At 44.9% G+C, this 17,197-nt stretch overlaps 2 protein-coding genes across 2 annotated transcripts in view; one reads left to right on the forward strand and one right to left on the reverse strand.

The window, feature by feature from the left end:
* LOC147034221 (uncharacterized) overlaps window positions 1-10,066 on the reverse strand; it is a 150,708-nt gene extending 140,642 nt beyond the window's left edge. Inside the window, exon 1 of the mRNA XM_085878875.1 lies at window positions 9,947-10,066. The gene's annotated coding sequence lies outside the window, so the exon portion shown is untranslated. The remainder of the gene's footprint in view (window positions 1-9,946) is intronic.
* A 44-nt stretch (window positions 10,067-10,110) lies between these two features.
* LOC147034225 (uncharacterized) overlaps window positions 10,111-17,197 on the forward strand; it is a 65,386-nt gene continuing 58,299 nt past the window's right edge. The window contains exon 1 of the mRNA XM_085878824.1: window positions 10,111-10,301. Coding sequence (XP_085734950.1) covers window positions 10,298-10,301 — 4 coding nt within the window. The 5' untranslated portion in view covers window positions 10,111-10,297. The remainder of the gene's footprint in view (window positions 10,302-17,197) is intronic.

Consider the following 17,197-nt stretch of genomic DNA (forward strand, 5'->3'; position numbering starts at 1 on the left):
CACTGATGCTACTCACAGCCATGTGCTGCATACGAAAGAAGAAGAAGGTTATACAGTGAGATGAAAAACATCCATTAGGACCCTGCTTTTTATGGTTGTCCATGGGAATGGCTATTGGAAATGTTACAGATGTTCTTCCTCGTGGAATTGCAACATCAATGTTTTACTTTGGGACACCAGTAGTTTCATCAGTTTGGGACATGGCCACAACATGGATAATGTCTTGGATTACCTCCATTCCCACTCAGTCGCAGGATCATCTCAAACCATTTCCCTGCACATTATAATGGCCAGCCCCTGCCACTGACAAACCCATACCTTCATTCGTGCTACTTCTTATTTTTGGTGTTCCTTAAGGAGAAAGCCTACAATGTGATCCGTGGGCCTGCCAATGTCCTGAAAATGGCATTCTGGGATTGCACAGGCCTTATTAGCCAACATTGTGAAAAGTATGGACATGTACATATGCATGCAGGCTACTTAATCAGAATGGTGGACCTCTGAATGTATTCTTAAATGAAACAAAACTACATTTCCTTCTCTACTGTGGTACCAGTTTTATGTTCGTTTTTTTCAATAGTTCATTTTAGTGAATGTATAAAATTGTGGCCTTTCATTTGGAACATTCTATATGTTGGGTGGAATGGTTGGGAAGATTGATGTTACGTTCATGGTTTCATGATGTCTGTGTTGTTAGTTCTCACGTTTTATTTTTATACATTTTTTTTTTTTACAGGGTCGAAAGGCTCATGAAGGAGCTGTTGTACAAGTCACATAAATCTCCAGTCAGGGGGGCAATTAAGGAGAAATAATTTACAGTGCTTTTGTGACACACTTGTTGAAGTGCATGGGTGTTGGTCTACGTCGGTGATCGGAGAGCAGATGAGCTGGTCCTTGCGTCTGGTGACTGTGCTGTGGTGTTCGTGAGACTGCCTGGAGAAGGTGGGGCAAGTGATTGTGCTTTGGAAAATGAAAGTAACGGGAGTGTATCGTTAAAAATGTTTTTTTTTCGGTGAAGTGGTGCTTGCCAATGAAACGTGGAAGATGAGGATGGAGAGGTTGTTGGAAATTTGTAGCAATTTAGACCGAGGGGGGGCAAGGAATTGTGGCAGTTTGTAGTTTAATAGCAGTCACTGGAGGGGAAACAGCAGGTCCTGGAGAGTTTGAAAATAAAATGTAGCACCTGATGTGGAGTGTAAAAGGCTCAAGGCCAAAATAGAAGATATAAGGCTTGAGGCTGAAATGATATGGTTGGAGGCTGGGAGAGACAAAACTAGAAAGTTAGAGGCTAGAATGAAGTTGAAAGGTCTTGACGTACAGACTGCTCAAGTAGGAATCACTTTGTGAATAAATCTGTGCAGGCTAGAGGTCTAAAGCTCCCTGTCTTTGTTGAGGGGAAGGATGATCTCGACAGCTACCAAGGTTTGAGAAAAGGTGGGTCACCTCGTTCAGTGCTTTGTGAAATGGAAAATGGCTCACCATGTATGCCAGACTTTCAGATGGCATCCCAGGTCGAAAAACCAGTTAAAACCAGTACACATTTTCAACTGGTCTCTATTGGTTCTAATTGGTCTTTAACTGGTCTCTATTGGTTTCAACTGGTACCAGTTAAATTCAGTCAGAATTCCAATTTCCCAGTTGAAAAAAACCAGTAGCTCATATTTGTACCAGTTAAAGTCTTACTGGTTCCAGTTGATACCAGTTGCAATGTACTGGTCTCCCAGTTGATACCAGTTACAATGTACTGGTCCCAGTTGATACCAGTTAGTTAAATACAATTGTATTTCAACTCCCAGGTCAAAAAACCAGTAAAGACCAGTAGCTTACTGGTCAACTGGTACCAGTTGAAAACCAGTAGCCAACTGGTACCAGTAAAGCCAGTTGGTTTCTTACTGGTTTTAATATGGAAATTGGAATAGAGTGATATATTACCAGTTGAAATACAATTGTATTTAACTAACTGGTATCAACTGGGACCAGTACATTGCAACTGGTATCAACTGGGACCAGTACATTGCAACTGGTATCAACTGGAACCAGTAAGACTTTAACTGGTACAAATATGAGCTACTGGTTTTTTCAACTGGGAAATTGGAATTCTGACTGAATTTAACTGGTACCAGTTGAAACCAATAGAGACCAGTTAAAGACCAATTAGAACCAATAGAGACCAGTTGAAAATGTGTACTGGTTTTAACTGGTTTTTCGACCTGGGCTGGTAATATATCACTCTATTCCAATTTCCATATTAAAACCAGTAAGAAACCAACTGGCTTTACTGGTACCAGTTGGCTACTGGTTTTCAACTGGTACCAGTTGACCAGTAAGCTACTGGTCTTTACTGGTTTTTTGACCTGGGATGGCTATTGATTATGCCCAGCTGAAAGTGCTTTTGAATTGGTATGATTCAGGAGTGTCAAACCAGAGTTAAAGGAAAGCCATGAGTGGGCTGTGAACATTGACATTCCTTGACAAAGTGGGTTGAACTATAAAAGACTGACCAGATGTTTAATGACCTGTGTGACTTGTTTGTGAAGGAACAATTTAACGCATTCCTGAATGATTTATCTGTTCATCTGCATGACAAGGTACAGTTAGCAAGGATTGCAGACCTTTTTCTGATTGTTCATGACAGGCGCCTGTCAACCGTTGTTCAGCATTCTGTTCAACCACAGTGATGGCACAAAGAGGAGATGGAGAGATGACATTATATCTGATTTACAGGCCATTTGGGATCAAAGATAGATGGTATGAGCTTTCACAGGAAAAAGTGATATATGGCTTCAATCATGCACTGACAGAATGAGAAGAACTGCGGAACAGCATCATCACCAAAATGAGTGCACAGCTAACCGGGCGGATGGAAATGCTTAGGGTTTGGGTTCGGGTTAGCATTGCCAATGCAGCAACCAAGCCATCCCTATCATTTTGTACAGGGAATTCGCTCTAGCAAATTATGTCTGGTTTGTCGGTGGAAACCTGTATGGAAAGATCTGTCAAATTTGAGCGAAGGCCTTAGATGTTTGAGGTCCGCACTGGTAAGGAAGAAGGAGGGAGGAGGTTTTGGGTGGAGGGGAGGGTACGACGAGGGAGGAGGGGGGGGTCAGGAGAGTTAGTGAAAGAGTGTGGGGGATTGCACAAGAGCTTGGGGAGAGGGCCGGATGAGGAGGAGAAAAGGCTCGGTGATGGGTTGAGGTACGGTGGGGAGTAATAATAGAGGAGGCAGAGGGCAGTTGAAGATTGGAGGTTGAGTGATGACATGGGTGAGATAGGGTGGGGGGAAGGAGGAACCTTTGTGGATGTGAGGGGGGGCAACTTTGGGAAGGGGGAGTGAGAGGGAAGAGTGGAGGAAGAAGGGTGAAAGGGAGAAGGGTGAGGGGGGAGTTTTTCAGAAATGTGAGAGGGAAGCTTGGAAGGGGAAGAGTGTGAAGGTTGTTTTGAGAGGGAGCAGAGACTATGAGAGCAGGCAAGGCCAAGGGGCAGGAGTACGGTTTGTAGATGTGGGGAGAGGGGAAGGATGAAATTTGGTCGAGGTATGGTGAAGAAGGGAGCGAGCAAGGGGAGGTACAAGATTTGAAGGGTTGGGAAGAGGGGGGAGGTGTGCTGAGAGGAAGGAAGGAGCATGTTTGTGGTGATAAGTGTACTGAATGAGAGAGTGAGATATCTGTTAGGTGAGAATGGAGCCCACAGATGTTAGAACACCACACACTGGGACAACAGAGGAGGAGCTGATACTGAAGCAGAAGACAGTGAAGAGGTGCCAAGAGCGGAGGAAGGATGTGGGGTAAGGAGAGGGGATAAACAGGTGAGGGGTTAGGAGGAGGTAGATTTAACTCGGTGGGGTGAATTGGCACTGAAGTTGGAAACAAAGGACGATTGATGGAACATGAACACACATTGTAAACTGGGATTTTAAACATTCTTAAGTCAGAGATGTAATTAAAGACATTACGTGAGGGATGCTATAAAGGAGAATTAAGAGAATGTAGAAAAGACACGTTGTAACAGTGGGACTTTTGGGACACTGGATGAAGGAAAGGTCGAATTGAAAGCAGTCTTTTGAAGAAGAGTAGTGAATACAAAACCAAGAACCACACGTGTGAAAGAGGAAGTTGTAATATTTCAAGAGACCGTTTTTTTATTTTCTGATAAAGATTACGTAAGATTAGGTAAAAGGAAGGTTGAAGGAAAATTGTGTAGGTGTTGGTGAATTTGGATCGGCAAATGCAGAAGAAAGCTGATTGTTCGAAGAAAGTTACAGGAAGAAGAGGGGGTAGAGAAACGTGGTTACAGGAGGTGTAACGTGAAAGTTAAAAGAATAAAGACTTTTTGTTTCTTTTTAAAGATGAGGTAATATTAGGTAAAGGTAAATTTGAAGAAAAAAATCATGAAGGTGGATGGTGAATGTGGGTTGGCAAAAGTAGTAGATGGTAGATCAGCAGAAGGAAGAAGAGTTGGTACAGGAAGTCACGTGGTTATATTGTTGTGGTGCCGGGTTCGGTGGCGAGGATGACCGCTAGATGGAGCAGTCGGGCTGTCTCCCACCGAACACCGGAATTGAAAGGTCGTCACCCCGGATAACTCCTGAGTCGACAGGTCGCTTAAAGGACCGGGGTCGCCAATATTTCGATGGCGTGAGGTGGGGTCCACTTGTCTAATTCCAATTTACCTAAGTACCCACGCCGTCTAATTACCGGGGAAGCCACACCCTCGGCCGACTTTGGCCAAACCGAGTCGCTGTTACCAACTCGGATCCGGCGTAACCCAACGAGAGTTACCAAAGCCGCGCCGGTCCAAATAAAAACTTATGGCACAGACGACCTCACTATTTCTCAAGCCTACACCGTGCTGGGTCAATGGTAGAAACGACAGGCAACCAACTGGAACATTTAACATGGGGTTTATTTATAATAGGGAGGGAGACACAGAGCAGAGTTATCACGAATATGCAGGCAATGTACAATGAGCAATCAACACATACAATTTCTACGTTGAGGACGGCGCCACCACAGACACACACACACACACACACACCAAAAGAAAATGGACCCGGATTGTCTTTATTTTGACCCTCGCAGCCAAGGGGATAGACAGGCTGGAGGTCAGAGTGTGGTCAGTACCTGGCCGCGTTTGCACGGCTTGCCGACCTGCCCTTGTGGAGCTCAGGATTCTTGTGGAAGGGCTTAGGAAGATCGGACGGTCCAACCTCCATGGTGGGACTCGAACCCACATGGACAACTTCGCGCCAAGGAACCAAGACGAAGCAGCAGACGCCACCCAGCACCAAGTCGGAAGATGGCCAGCAGACCAGACGAGACGACCTAGAGTCCAAGACAGATCGCACCGACAATTCTTCAACCCCTCCTATGAGGTGGGAGGGATCCATGCTGAGATAACTCTGCCTCCCATTGGACAGGTGGCGTGTCGGTGCCCCCCTCCCCCCCCCCCAAAGAGGCTCTGTCGTTATTTCTGGCCTTCTGGCTTCCCTTTGGCTGGAGCGCCTCGGCTTTGCTCGCTCTTCGTCCATTGGCTGGAGGAAACACTCCCTGCCCTTATTCGGAGCGGAGCCTCGATCTGAGGCGATGGAGGCTCCGCCCACGCCTTCAGCCAAAAACACGTGGATAATGGAGTCGGTGCGCGAAGGTTTGGTTGGGTGGTGGAACGAAGCAGGATGTTGTTGTTGGGGAATATAAAAAAAACTAACCACAAAATAACTCGCAGCGCACACATGAAATTCCTGTTAGACACAGGAAATGGATTCTAACTATACACATATACTTTACGAAATAACTAAACTTTGGGACTGCTGACTGTCTGTGTGCAAGAGACTTCCAAATCCGTAACAATATGGGGTATATAATGTGAGGTAAAAGGTGTTTTTTTGTTGTATTTTTTTTTATATTTTGAACCATGAAACGGAGGGTATAGTTGAGGGGGATAGAAGGAGGGAGGAGGGAAAAGTGGAGAAAATAAAAACTGATGGTAATAAGGAGAAAATACAATAAACACGATCGCGCACACAAACGGGAAGAAGGGTAAGCCTCAAGGTAACCCGATATGAAAAGATGTCAAACTCAACAATTAGCACAAGTTTGAACACAAGACAACTAGAAACACACAGTAAATATGGAGATAACAAAATGACAGTAAAAACACGACAAAAACGACCGGAAAACTTATCTTTGAGAAAGTCGGCAGAGACTGAAGAAGAGCCACCACAGGTGCTCAAGAACCGGAACCGGAAGTCAACAAGAACATGCATTGCAAACTGGGATGTCTCTGACACCCAAGTATCTCTCCCTGGTTACTCCCTCCTCCGGTATGACAGACCTGAGCCTTGTCCTGGTGGCGGAGTTGCTCTCTTCATCAAAGACTTTCCGCTGTGTCTACATTCTGCTGGTTCTTCAGGGTCCACCATCTGGCCATCCCCGAGGCAGCTGCCTAGCCCATCCCCATCTCCTGGAGAAGCAGATCAACCTGATGCAACAATGAGGCACGTAGTCGGCCCGTTAGTCTCCTCCACTCATGAGACTTCCTCGCAGAAAGAATCTAGTGAGCACTATCAGCATCAGGAAAACGAGCCACATGTCCATACAGCCGCAGCTGACGTTCACGAACTATACAGGTAACAAATCTCATCGGAGTCTCTCTCAGCAACCGCTCGTTGGACACAAAATCCGACCAGCGATAGCCAAGGATTCTCCGAAGAGACTATTAGCGAAGGAGCTAAGTCTCCATCTCAGATCCTTGGTCAGAGTCCAAGTCTCACGTCAGAGTCCAATGGACTACAGAGCAAGACTAGAAGGACCATGAATTTAACACTTGGGCATTCGTCCTACTGCATAGGTACCAACAGTACCACACCCCATGATCCAGTGAATCCATTACACCCCAGGCCTGACCCAGATGTCGATATCACTGACAACAAAGTAAGTGAATCTCTCCGTGACTTTAACATCTTCACCACAAACAGGTACATATGATTATCACTGATAAGGTAAGTTAATCTCTCCATGATCTTGACATCTTCACCACAAACAGGTACAGACAAGATAACAGCATCCAAGATATCACTGAGCCTGAATCTTAGTTTTGACACAAGAAACCCATAATCCCAGCGGCTCTGACTCCTCATTCAGCACCTCGAGGGCTCCTATATGGATATCCAGTGTCTCCGCAAAGATGACTGCATCAATCGAGGTCAGAGATCCTGATATTCCCAAACGATGCACCGCAGCTTGATCTCTTCAACATCATTCACTGAATCGAATGCTTTACGGAGATCAACATAGGCTGCGAGCAGCCCCCACTGAAACTCTCGTCTGCATTCAGTGAGAACCCGAAGAGCAATGATAAGTCAATTGTTGACCTCTTTCTCTTTGGTGTAAAGCGTGACTGCTCTGGATGCTGGTGCTCAAGCAGATGGTGACGAACCCTGTCGAGAATTATCCGAGCAAAGACCTTGCCCGGCACTGAGAGCAGCGTCACCCCTCAGTAGTTGTTGCAGTCTTGGCGATCACCCTTCCCTTTCCAGAGAGGGACAAGGCCCCTCTTCCAGTCTGTTGCAATGATGCATGTGCTCCAAACAGAGCAGAGAACTGCATACAACGACATGAGTACAGTATTTCCACCAGCCTTGAGTTCAGTATGTATGCCACAGATCCCAGGAACTTTACCCCCCTTTAATTTGGTTCACCGCAACCTGTGTTTCCACAAACGAAGGCAGTTCACAGTTAGTTGAAAGGTCAGCAATAGGGATAGTAACACCCTTGACATGTGGCTGTGGGCGCTGAAACCATGAAACAGCGACCCGAAGTCCACGACTTCTTTCAAAGTCAAGGAACTTAGTGTTATTCTGGTTCATAGTTCCAGACCCATGGGGACCAACACATGTCTCATTACCATCCCGATCAGTTCCAGTCGATGCACTGAAATCCCCCAAGACTAGAAGAGTGTCTCGCCTGGGGCACTGATCAACCACAGACTCCAGCGTGGCATAGAATGTTTCCTTCACGGTGAGATCCCTCACCTCAGTCGGTGCATATGCAGAGACCAGGGAAATGGCACCCAAGGAGTGACGAATCCTCAGTCCCATAATACGCTCGTTGACCGGTGTTACCTCAATTATCATTGGGGTCAGCTTATTGGACACGGCTACAGCAACTCCTTGGGTGTGGTAATCATCAGAGCGACCAGACCAGTAGTAGTTGTAACCACCCACCATGATCTCACAACTATCCAGTCTCCGAACCTCAGAGAGTGCTACAATACCGATGTTCAAATGCTGGAGCACAGATGATAGCATAGACAGGTGATCATCCTCCTTTAGGGATAGAACCTGTCTATGATGTGAAAGCAACAGCCCTTGTGCTTCGACCTCATCACTGGAGATTCCATTAATGTTGAGAGCTCGACATTCCACATATTCTAGGAGAGACAGAAGTGATGCTGGAGGTCCAGGCCAGGGCGGAGAGCCAGTACTGCAGCGAGTGATGGACGAAGACCTTATAAAGTGTGTGTTTCTCTGATTTTCCAAGGAAAGACTGCTCTTTTACAAATGTCCTGTTGATAGAATCCAAAATCCAAGACCATTGCAGACCAATTATTGAGTCTTCATCGACTAGTATGCTGATGGTTGTAACAGTGATTACTTTTTCGTGACGCGTGGTTTTGAGCCTTTCTGAACGAAAAACCACCCAAGTTCAGAGCACACAGTCGAACGATGTCAGCTTATTCAGCTGCTGTTTAACGGACCACATCCGGATCAGTGTGTCCACTGGTTGTTTTTTTTTTTTTTCACGTGTGCTCGTTATTCCTCCACTTGCTCTTCGCACAACACATTTTACAGCCTCACATAGTTGAATTATTTATTTATTTATTTATTTATTTATTCGCAGGAACGCTCAGAAATGTCGTTGCTTCATGAACATTCGATCGAGGAAGCTTTGGGGAGCTTGATGATGTTCGAACTCCTGGGGGAGGTAAATGTGAACATGAAAATATCCATCCGTGAAATGCAATCACAAAAGATCAGGCAGGGAGAGGGGGGGAAACATAGGGAGGGGGTGGATGTGGATGGATGTGCGACCAGGCAGCTGCCTGCTAATGAATCAGAACAAGCAGAAAGTTTTGTTTGCTTTGAACAAAAGCAGTCAGACTGATTCAGAATGGCTGACACAGACGGGTAAAGAGAGACGAAAGGCGACGTTTTCACATCTCGGGGTGTTTTTCCCCTTGAAACGCGAATTCTATAACCAGTGGTAATCACCAAATATATGATTATGGGATTATAATTCATTCAAATACGTGTCAAACAAATGTCGGGAGGAATCTATTTATTACGTACGTTCTCCACCCACCATTATTCCCGATTCCGCATCGTTCGATTCAAGCCTCACCTTTCTATACATTTATTACGTACCCAACCCCGATGGACGTTCCGCACCGACACGTGACTCTTCCCGCCCCTGTTCCGCACAATAAAAGAAAGGGCCCTGATCAAAAATAAAATAAAAACATTTGCATCGTTTTCTGTCGTCTCCTTTTCTCTCATCATTCCTTTCAGGCGTCATTTTTGTAATAAATTATATTTATACCTTCAAAAGGACGAATCGATGATCAATCGAGAGTCATCCATTTACTAGGTACGCAACTATATGGCGGAATTATCCAATGCTGCTGCTGTTGCTGCTTTCTTTATTTTATTTACCTCAGTGCCCAAAAAGGTATTTTCCTCTCACAATCCTCTCACAATCCATTACCGTCGACATGTCATTCTTCCTTTAATTCCTTCTTTCGGCAAATTTTAATATCCTGTTAATAAATTAATAATATACAGCCTGATACGGAACTGTGAATGAGCCGTGGTCGTACCACACGTTTTACCACAGAGTCCACAGTGAAGCTCACGATTCTACTATTAATCCTGAGGTGAGGTTTCTCTCACCTTTAGGTCCTCCAATGGCCATCTTCATCAACACGCCATATCATGATGTTCATTAATAAACCTCCGCGGTTCCTCCCTCCGCCGTTGTGTCCCTCCGCCCTCCAGGGCGAGGTTGCGACGTTGCGGGGGGTGAGGAGGCGAGGGTGGGGAGTGATCCTTCCCCGATGACGTCACCTGCGAGACGCGCCTCTGCAGCATCGCCGGGTGGCGCTCATTGTGGCGTCCCATCGCAGTCACTCTTCATCGTCCTCTCATCTTGTGTTCCTCTCCTCACCATCCCCCTTTTACCTCATCGGTCATTCTCTTCCGATCCTCTTCTATCTCCATCCCTGCGAAGCACGTTCATAGGGAATGGGTGAGTTTACAAATGCTTTGTTCCTCTCTCTCTCTCTCTCTCTCTGTCTCTCACCAGGTCCTCATCCCTCTCCATCATGGCATGAAGGTCCTCACGATCCCGGATCCCGCAATTTCGCAGTTCTGCTCCTTCTGTCAGATTCGGTCCTTTCACTTGACCATCTCTGCAACTCCATCACATCCCTTCCCCGTCGTCCCCCGTCGTCCCCCGTCGTCCCCCGTCGTCCCCCGTCGTCCCCCCCCCCAATCTCCTCAAACCTTTGATTTTTATTTTCTTGCTTCCTTGGCCTCCATTTTCCCTCCTTCGCTCTCTTTTTCTCCCTTGTCTTTCTCATGAGCATCCTGAGTCCATTTTTCCCCTTTCCTTGTCACACCTCCACCCCCTCCTCCTCACAAACAATTCATTTCAACGACACCCTTCTTTATACTATTGTTTTGACTATAAATATGGAATTGTTAAGTCGTTGGAGGAGTCACAGCTCAACACCATTGTTTTTCTAAAAGGGTAAAAGGGTAAAAGGGTGGAGTAAAAATGGAGAGATCAGAAAGCTCGACGTGTGCAGAGATCGCTGTGCACCTGCACCTGTACCTGTACCTGGGCCACAGCTTTGTTGACACTCTGGTGGTGATGACCATCAGTAATTAAATATGAATCGGTGGTGCTGTCATCGTCAGGTCGTGACGTGTGCACCTCCAACTCTTCATCAGCTCGAGCTTCAGAGTTTGCTCTTCATCGTGTTTATGTGATTCCTGCTCTGACATAATTGTGGTGATAATTATCGAGTTACCATGGAAATTCCACGCTGGCTCCTGCACTTGAATCTTCTTCTTTTTCTTCTTCTTTTATTCTTTACAAGATCGAGGCTCATGGAAGAGCAAGGTGACGGAGCGTGTGAACTGACGTTGGGGCAGCGAGGAAAGTGCTGAACATGATAAACTGGTGAATGAACGACCAGGAAAGAGGAGTGCAGAAGAAAAACTGTGACCGAGTAAAAGGATTAGGCTATGTTGGGTCGATGGGGTAAAAGGGAAAGCTGTGGGTAATGAGAGGGGATGATGTGAGATGGCGGTGCACCCACTACCTGCATGAATGGGAGGTTAAAATGAGAATAATAGCATGAGAATGGGGGAGGAAAAGAAGGATGAGATGGATGGAGAAAGGAAAAAGAAAATTGTAAGAAGATATAGGAAGAAAGATGGGGGAGAAGGGGTCGGGGGGGGGGTGGGTGGTGGTAGAAAGATGACGGGGAAAGGAAGATCTATAGATAGCCTTACTATGAACGCACACCCAAAATGAGGCAGCCAGTATCATATAACCTCAGATTTCTCTCAAATTATTAATTATCAGTATAATAGTATTTGACATGAAATGTTTTTCCATGAACGGCTGAAAATAAATAATGAAATGCTGATGATGAAATTTGTAAGGAAGAAAGAAAAGGGTTAATTGTGAGGGTTCCGAAAAACACAACATCTCTTTTTGGGCAGTAATCGAAAGGAGGAAATATAAAAATAGGAAAAAGAAAATAAGAAAATGTGGAAAAGAAGAAGAAAAATGCAGAAAAACAGAGAAGAAAGGCCATGCAACAAAGATGATCGGTCTCCCAGCACCTGCACATCATTATCATAATGGTTTGGAGCCGGAGGGGCGTGGGAAAGGGACCTGTGGGAGGGATGGGTCAAAGAGTTCCACCCTTTGTGACTCCATAACATCAAGATGGCCTTATTTTGTTGGGATGAGACTTTCCAAGAGCAGCTAACGTCGGGTAACTAGCGAGTCAAGCCAAGTCAGTCTGGTTCATCTAAAACACTAAGGTAATTGACATTTGAGACGGTGACCTTTTGAAGTGTCATTACAAGAATGAGACCACCATGCTGTCCTGATTTATTCATTAGGATTGGGTTGCTGAACTAAACAGCCAATCACACTTTTCTCGCTCAGAAAACCATGTCTCTGGGAAAGAAAAATCATTTATTCATCAGCTTAATGCGTCAACCGCTGCATCTGTGTGAGCAGGACAAACCTAACATTCCTTACAGAATGTTGAATAGCCTGATGTAGTCGTTTGTTGATTGTGCTCCTTTTGCATGCATCATGATGGTGGTGGTGTGAGATGTGGTTGGGATGGAGGGAGGGCGGTTGTCGGATTTAAAGTACAACTCCGGAGGTAGACTGTCATCTCATTGCACCATGTGTATGCACACACTTATCCATGGATGTACAAACCTCTGTTGTGCAGTGTGTAAACATATAATTAGAACAATCCAAGCTGTCTGTCTTTTTTTAGTTTTAATTAACTATTACCATGGTTATATACCATGTTTGTTGTAATATACATCTTCACTGGATGCCATTCATTAACGAGTTGGTGTGGCAGCCTGCAGGACAACTCGGATGAATGCCATTTTGTTTTCTCAAAACATACTTGTATTTCTCCATCTAATCGCCATCATACCACTCACTACGTGCCCTCTTGGCAAAACATCCTCCGTCGCGGTAAAAATTCTGGGTAAAGATGATTCACACATTTGTTGTCAAGATCTCTGTATACCTTTGTCCACTTTTCCTAGTCTTGAAACGAGAGGTGAGTCCAGGTGATAGTTGTGTTCAAGAAATGTTATATCGAAAAAAAAATTCAAAATTATCAAAATGTCATTATTTAGATTGTATTATGATGCACATTATTTTTGTTTGTTATATAATTGTACATTCCCTATAATATAACCTTTCCTTTGGCCAATCGTATTGAACGGCATTCATTCATTATGTGATAGTGCAGTTATTCATTCACCAATGTGTGTCATTCTGATTGAGTGATTTTGTGTATCCAATTTGTTTGGTTTTATTCGATATTTATTAAAACATTGTGTAAGGAATATTTATAACGTGGCCTGTCAGTAATTTTTGGGGAAAAAGATCTCAGTCATCATGATGAGAGGTTAAATATATATTTTGTCTTTTTCGAATAATCAACAATCATTTGAGGCGTCTCATCTGGGCTACGTGAGAACATTCGCATGGAGAAGGTCTATGAAGACGTGATGCTGGATGGATTTGGGGACAAGTCTCTCTTGGAATGGTTGTGGATAGTTGAAGATAGATTTAGATTGGTTTTACCTGCTTGGTGTTGCCATCTGAACCCGTGGCTCATGATGTTGAGATCCTGGGTTTATATACCATGTTGATTTGTCCATTGTCGACTGCCTGTCTCTAGTGCTCTCGACAAAGGCAGGTTCAGTGCTGTCAAAACAGTCGAATGGCAAGGATTACATTGAGTGATTTGCCTTTGCCTTCTCACTCGGTGGCGGAATGGTTCGAGTGGTTCTGCCGAGTCTGGAAGGTTTGGAAGGTCGGTGGTTCAAACCTGTCCAAGTCATAGCAAAGACTTTAAAAATGGTGCGTGCTGCTTGATGCTCAGCATGTAAAAGGATAGAACACAAACAAATAATGCTGGAAAGGCAATGGCAAACCACCCAGTGTAACACTTGCAAAGAAACTATTTTGGCAGCACTGACACTCTGTAACAGAGTATGATACACCAGAATCAGAACCCCAGCCATAGTCAGTACAGAGATTTGTAATTAATATCCATCAATTAATGCTGGCTGATAGGTTCCCAGCATAACGTGGCCATCCAAGGAATGTCATTGCCTGCGGAGCTCCCACCAATTCAACAGTTTATACTCAGATGGGGAATCAAAGTCACTCAAGGCAGGTCAAAGGTAAGTGCATTGATTACCTCTCTTTCATCGTCTCGGAACATTCTCAGCCAATGTCCTTTTAATTTGTGTCGAAGTATACAGATATTTACGAATGTCCTTATTCTGCATATGATTTTAGTTTGAATTCACTGTCAGAAGAGTAAGAAGGCTGTTTGAACTGAGCTATTGCCTTTTTTTTTTCTTTTTCAAAAATATACAATGTCAAGGCTCATATAAGAGCGAACACAGAACATATAACAAGGGGAGCAGGAGACAAGGGGATGGGTGATGGAATCACAAAACAGTGGGGAATAGACACATGAGAGATGGGGTGGGGTACACAGGGTAAACAAGATGGACACTACAGGGACTTTCAGGAAGGAAAGCAGAGAATTTTGAAGGAGTTAGGTTTGTGGTGGATTAATGGGGGTAGAAAAAAAATCATGGTTTTGGAAGGGGGAAGACAAGAGATGGTTGTGAACAGCTGTTTTGAAGACATGCAGGGAAGAGTGGGATTTTAGAGTGTGTGGAAGGTTGTCCCAAAGGCAGGAAAAAAGAGGAATGAAAGAATGAAGGTGAGCAGTGATTCTTAATTTTGGAAGTTTTTACCAGAAAGGAGTTGCTGGCAGACCTTGAGCGCCCTGACAGATAGCAGACAGAGCAAGGGAGGGGGAGGGGTGAGACCGGAGAGGAGACGGTAGAAGACAGAAAGATCACTGACCTGCCTGCAGTGAGAGAGTGAGACCCAAAGACTCAGCCTCATCACAGGAGATACCAATGATCCTAAATGCCTTGGATACCAATGATCTTAAATCCACAGCGTGAAGCCACGAAAGGTGAGAGGGAGCAGCACCAGCCCAGAGGGGAGAGCAGTACTCCATCAGGCTGCAGATGAAAGCTTTGTACTTCGTCTGGAGCTCAGGTGTGCCAAGGAAGGACTTTGCATGATGGAGGATGCCCAATCAGCAACTGGCTTTGAAGACCAGCTTGGAGATCTGGCTTTCCCAGGAACATGGCAGATAGTGAGACCCAGAAGCTTGAATGAAAGGACTTCTTCAAGAGGATCGTTGAGAAAGTAGATGGGGGGGGGGGAGTTTCCAGACAGTCATTTCGGAGAGACAAAGTGAGAGTGTGACATTTATCAGGATTGAAAGACATGTCCCACGTGTTGGACCAGCTTGTGAAGAGAGTGAAGAAGCTGCTGCTTGCCATTCTGAGGGATGACAGATGGTGTAGTCATCAGCAAAGGGATAAAGAGGATTTTTCCAGAGTCGGAGAGATCATTGATGAAAACGAGATGAAGCACTGGGCCCAGAACACTGCCTTGAGGAACTCCAGCCTGGACAGGAAGAGGGAATGATAAAATTCCATGAACGGCACACGTTGACTGCGACAGGAGAGGAAGTCTGCGAGCCATGAGTGGAGATGCCCTTGGATACCATAGGAAGAGAGTTTGGTGAGCAGGGCAGGGTGCCAGACCGTGTCGAAAGCACGCGATATGTCTAGGGAGATGGCTCTGATCTCATGACTGGCATTGATGACCTCCATCCATTGTTGGGAAAGCATGAGCAGCAAGTCCAGGGTAGAGTGACCTGGTCTGAATCCAAATTGATGATCGGAAATCAAGCCATTGCAGAAGAGGAAGGATAATGTCTGAAGCGATGATGGATTCCATAACCTTGCCGATGATTGGGAGAAGCTTGATTGGTTTGCAGTTGCAATGGTCTGTTTTTGCACCTTTTTATGCAGAGCAGTAATGCTTGCTGATCTCCAAGCAGAAGGCAGATGACATTGAGCAAATGAGAGGGTGAATAGAACAGAGAGAGGGTGAGCAAGAGCACCAGAGCAGGTTTTTAGGACATGTGGGCTGATTCTATCTGGACCGGTTGTAGAATCAGAGTCGAAGTTTGATAGCAAGCTCTCCACCTTGTCAGAAGAAAAGGACACAGAGTCCAGATATCTTTGAGAATTCAGACTTGAGTTTAGAAAGATGTTGTTTCCTGGCTCTCCTCAGAGTAGACGCACACTTGTTCCGGCCTTTGTGGAAGGAACTGAGATTGCCTTCCATTGGTTTTGCCTTCCATGAGGCAAAGGCAAGTTGTTTCAGGACAACTGCCTTGCCATAATCCTCAGTGTTCCATGGGCAGGAGGAAGGGCAAGACAACTGAAGACGAGATGGGATAAATCTGTGCATGTGAGAGAGAGAGAGAGAGAGATATATATATATATATATATATATATATATATATATATATATATATATATATATATATATATATATATATATATATATATATATATATATATATATATATATATAGAGATATTCTTTGAAATAATTCCCAGGACGAGTTGATGTCGGAGGAATAGAGATGGGAGACCAGTCTAGAAGTTTGATGGCTGCTTGAAGACCTTGCCAGTCGTCTTGAGTGAAATGCCAGACTCGACTGCACTGAGGTGGTTCTCTAATGACAGCCAGAGAGGTGTTTATTTTGACAAGCATGTGGTCAGATGAACCGATTGGCGCAGAGGAAGAACAGCAGATATTTTCTGGGAAATTGGTATAAATCAGATCCAGAAGAGATGGAATACCGTTGGTTGAGATCCTGATCAAGTTGACAGATTGTGTCAGTCCCAATGAGTTGTAGAAGTCTTTTTTTGCTGAAGTGCCATGGCAAGTGAGGGAGTACCCACACCCAACCAACTGGCATGATAACAATTGAAGTCACCACATATGAGGAAGATAGAGTTGTGATGAGAAGATAGAAGTTAGTCCATGTTTTTGGCGAGCGAGGTGTAAATGGAGTCATTGCTGTTTGATGGACGGTACAACACACAGATAAACATGAGGTGGGAGTGAAGGAGAAGCCGTATCCAGAAGTATTCCTGGGGGTGTGGAGGAGTGATGACTGCATGGTGAGTGAGGAATAGAGATTTTGATGAAGAGAGCAACTACACCGTGAGGACGAGGATCAGGTCTGTCATACCGGAGGAGGGAGTAACCAGGGAGAGATACCAGGGAGTCAGAGACATCATGAAGGAGGAAAGTTTCTGCTAAACAGCCTTACCAGTTCCAATTTAAAATGGTTGGGACAGATGCAGAAGAGCTGCAGCAAGTGGATGACATGACATCTGCAATGAACAAAATCAATTTGCCAAGTGAATGCTGTACCCTTACAGGTCTTTATTAACAAA

The sequence above is a fragment of the Eptatretus burgeri genome, chromosome 1 (assembly GCF_056783735.1).
Source record: "Eptatretus burgeri isolate ZD-2024b chromosome 1, Ebu_testis_v1, whole genome shotgun sequence".
NCBI lineage: Eukaryota > Metazoa > Chordata > Myxini > Myxiniformes > Myxinidae > Eptatretus > Eptatretus burgeri.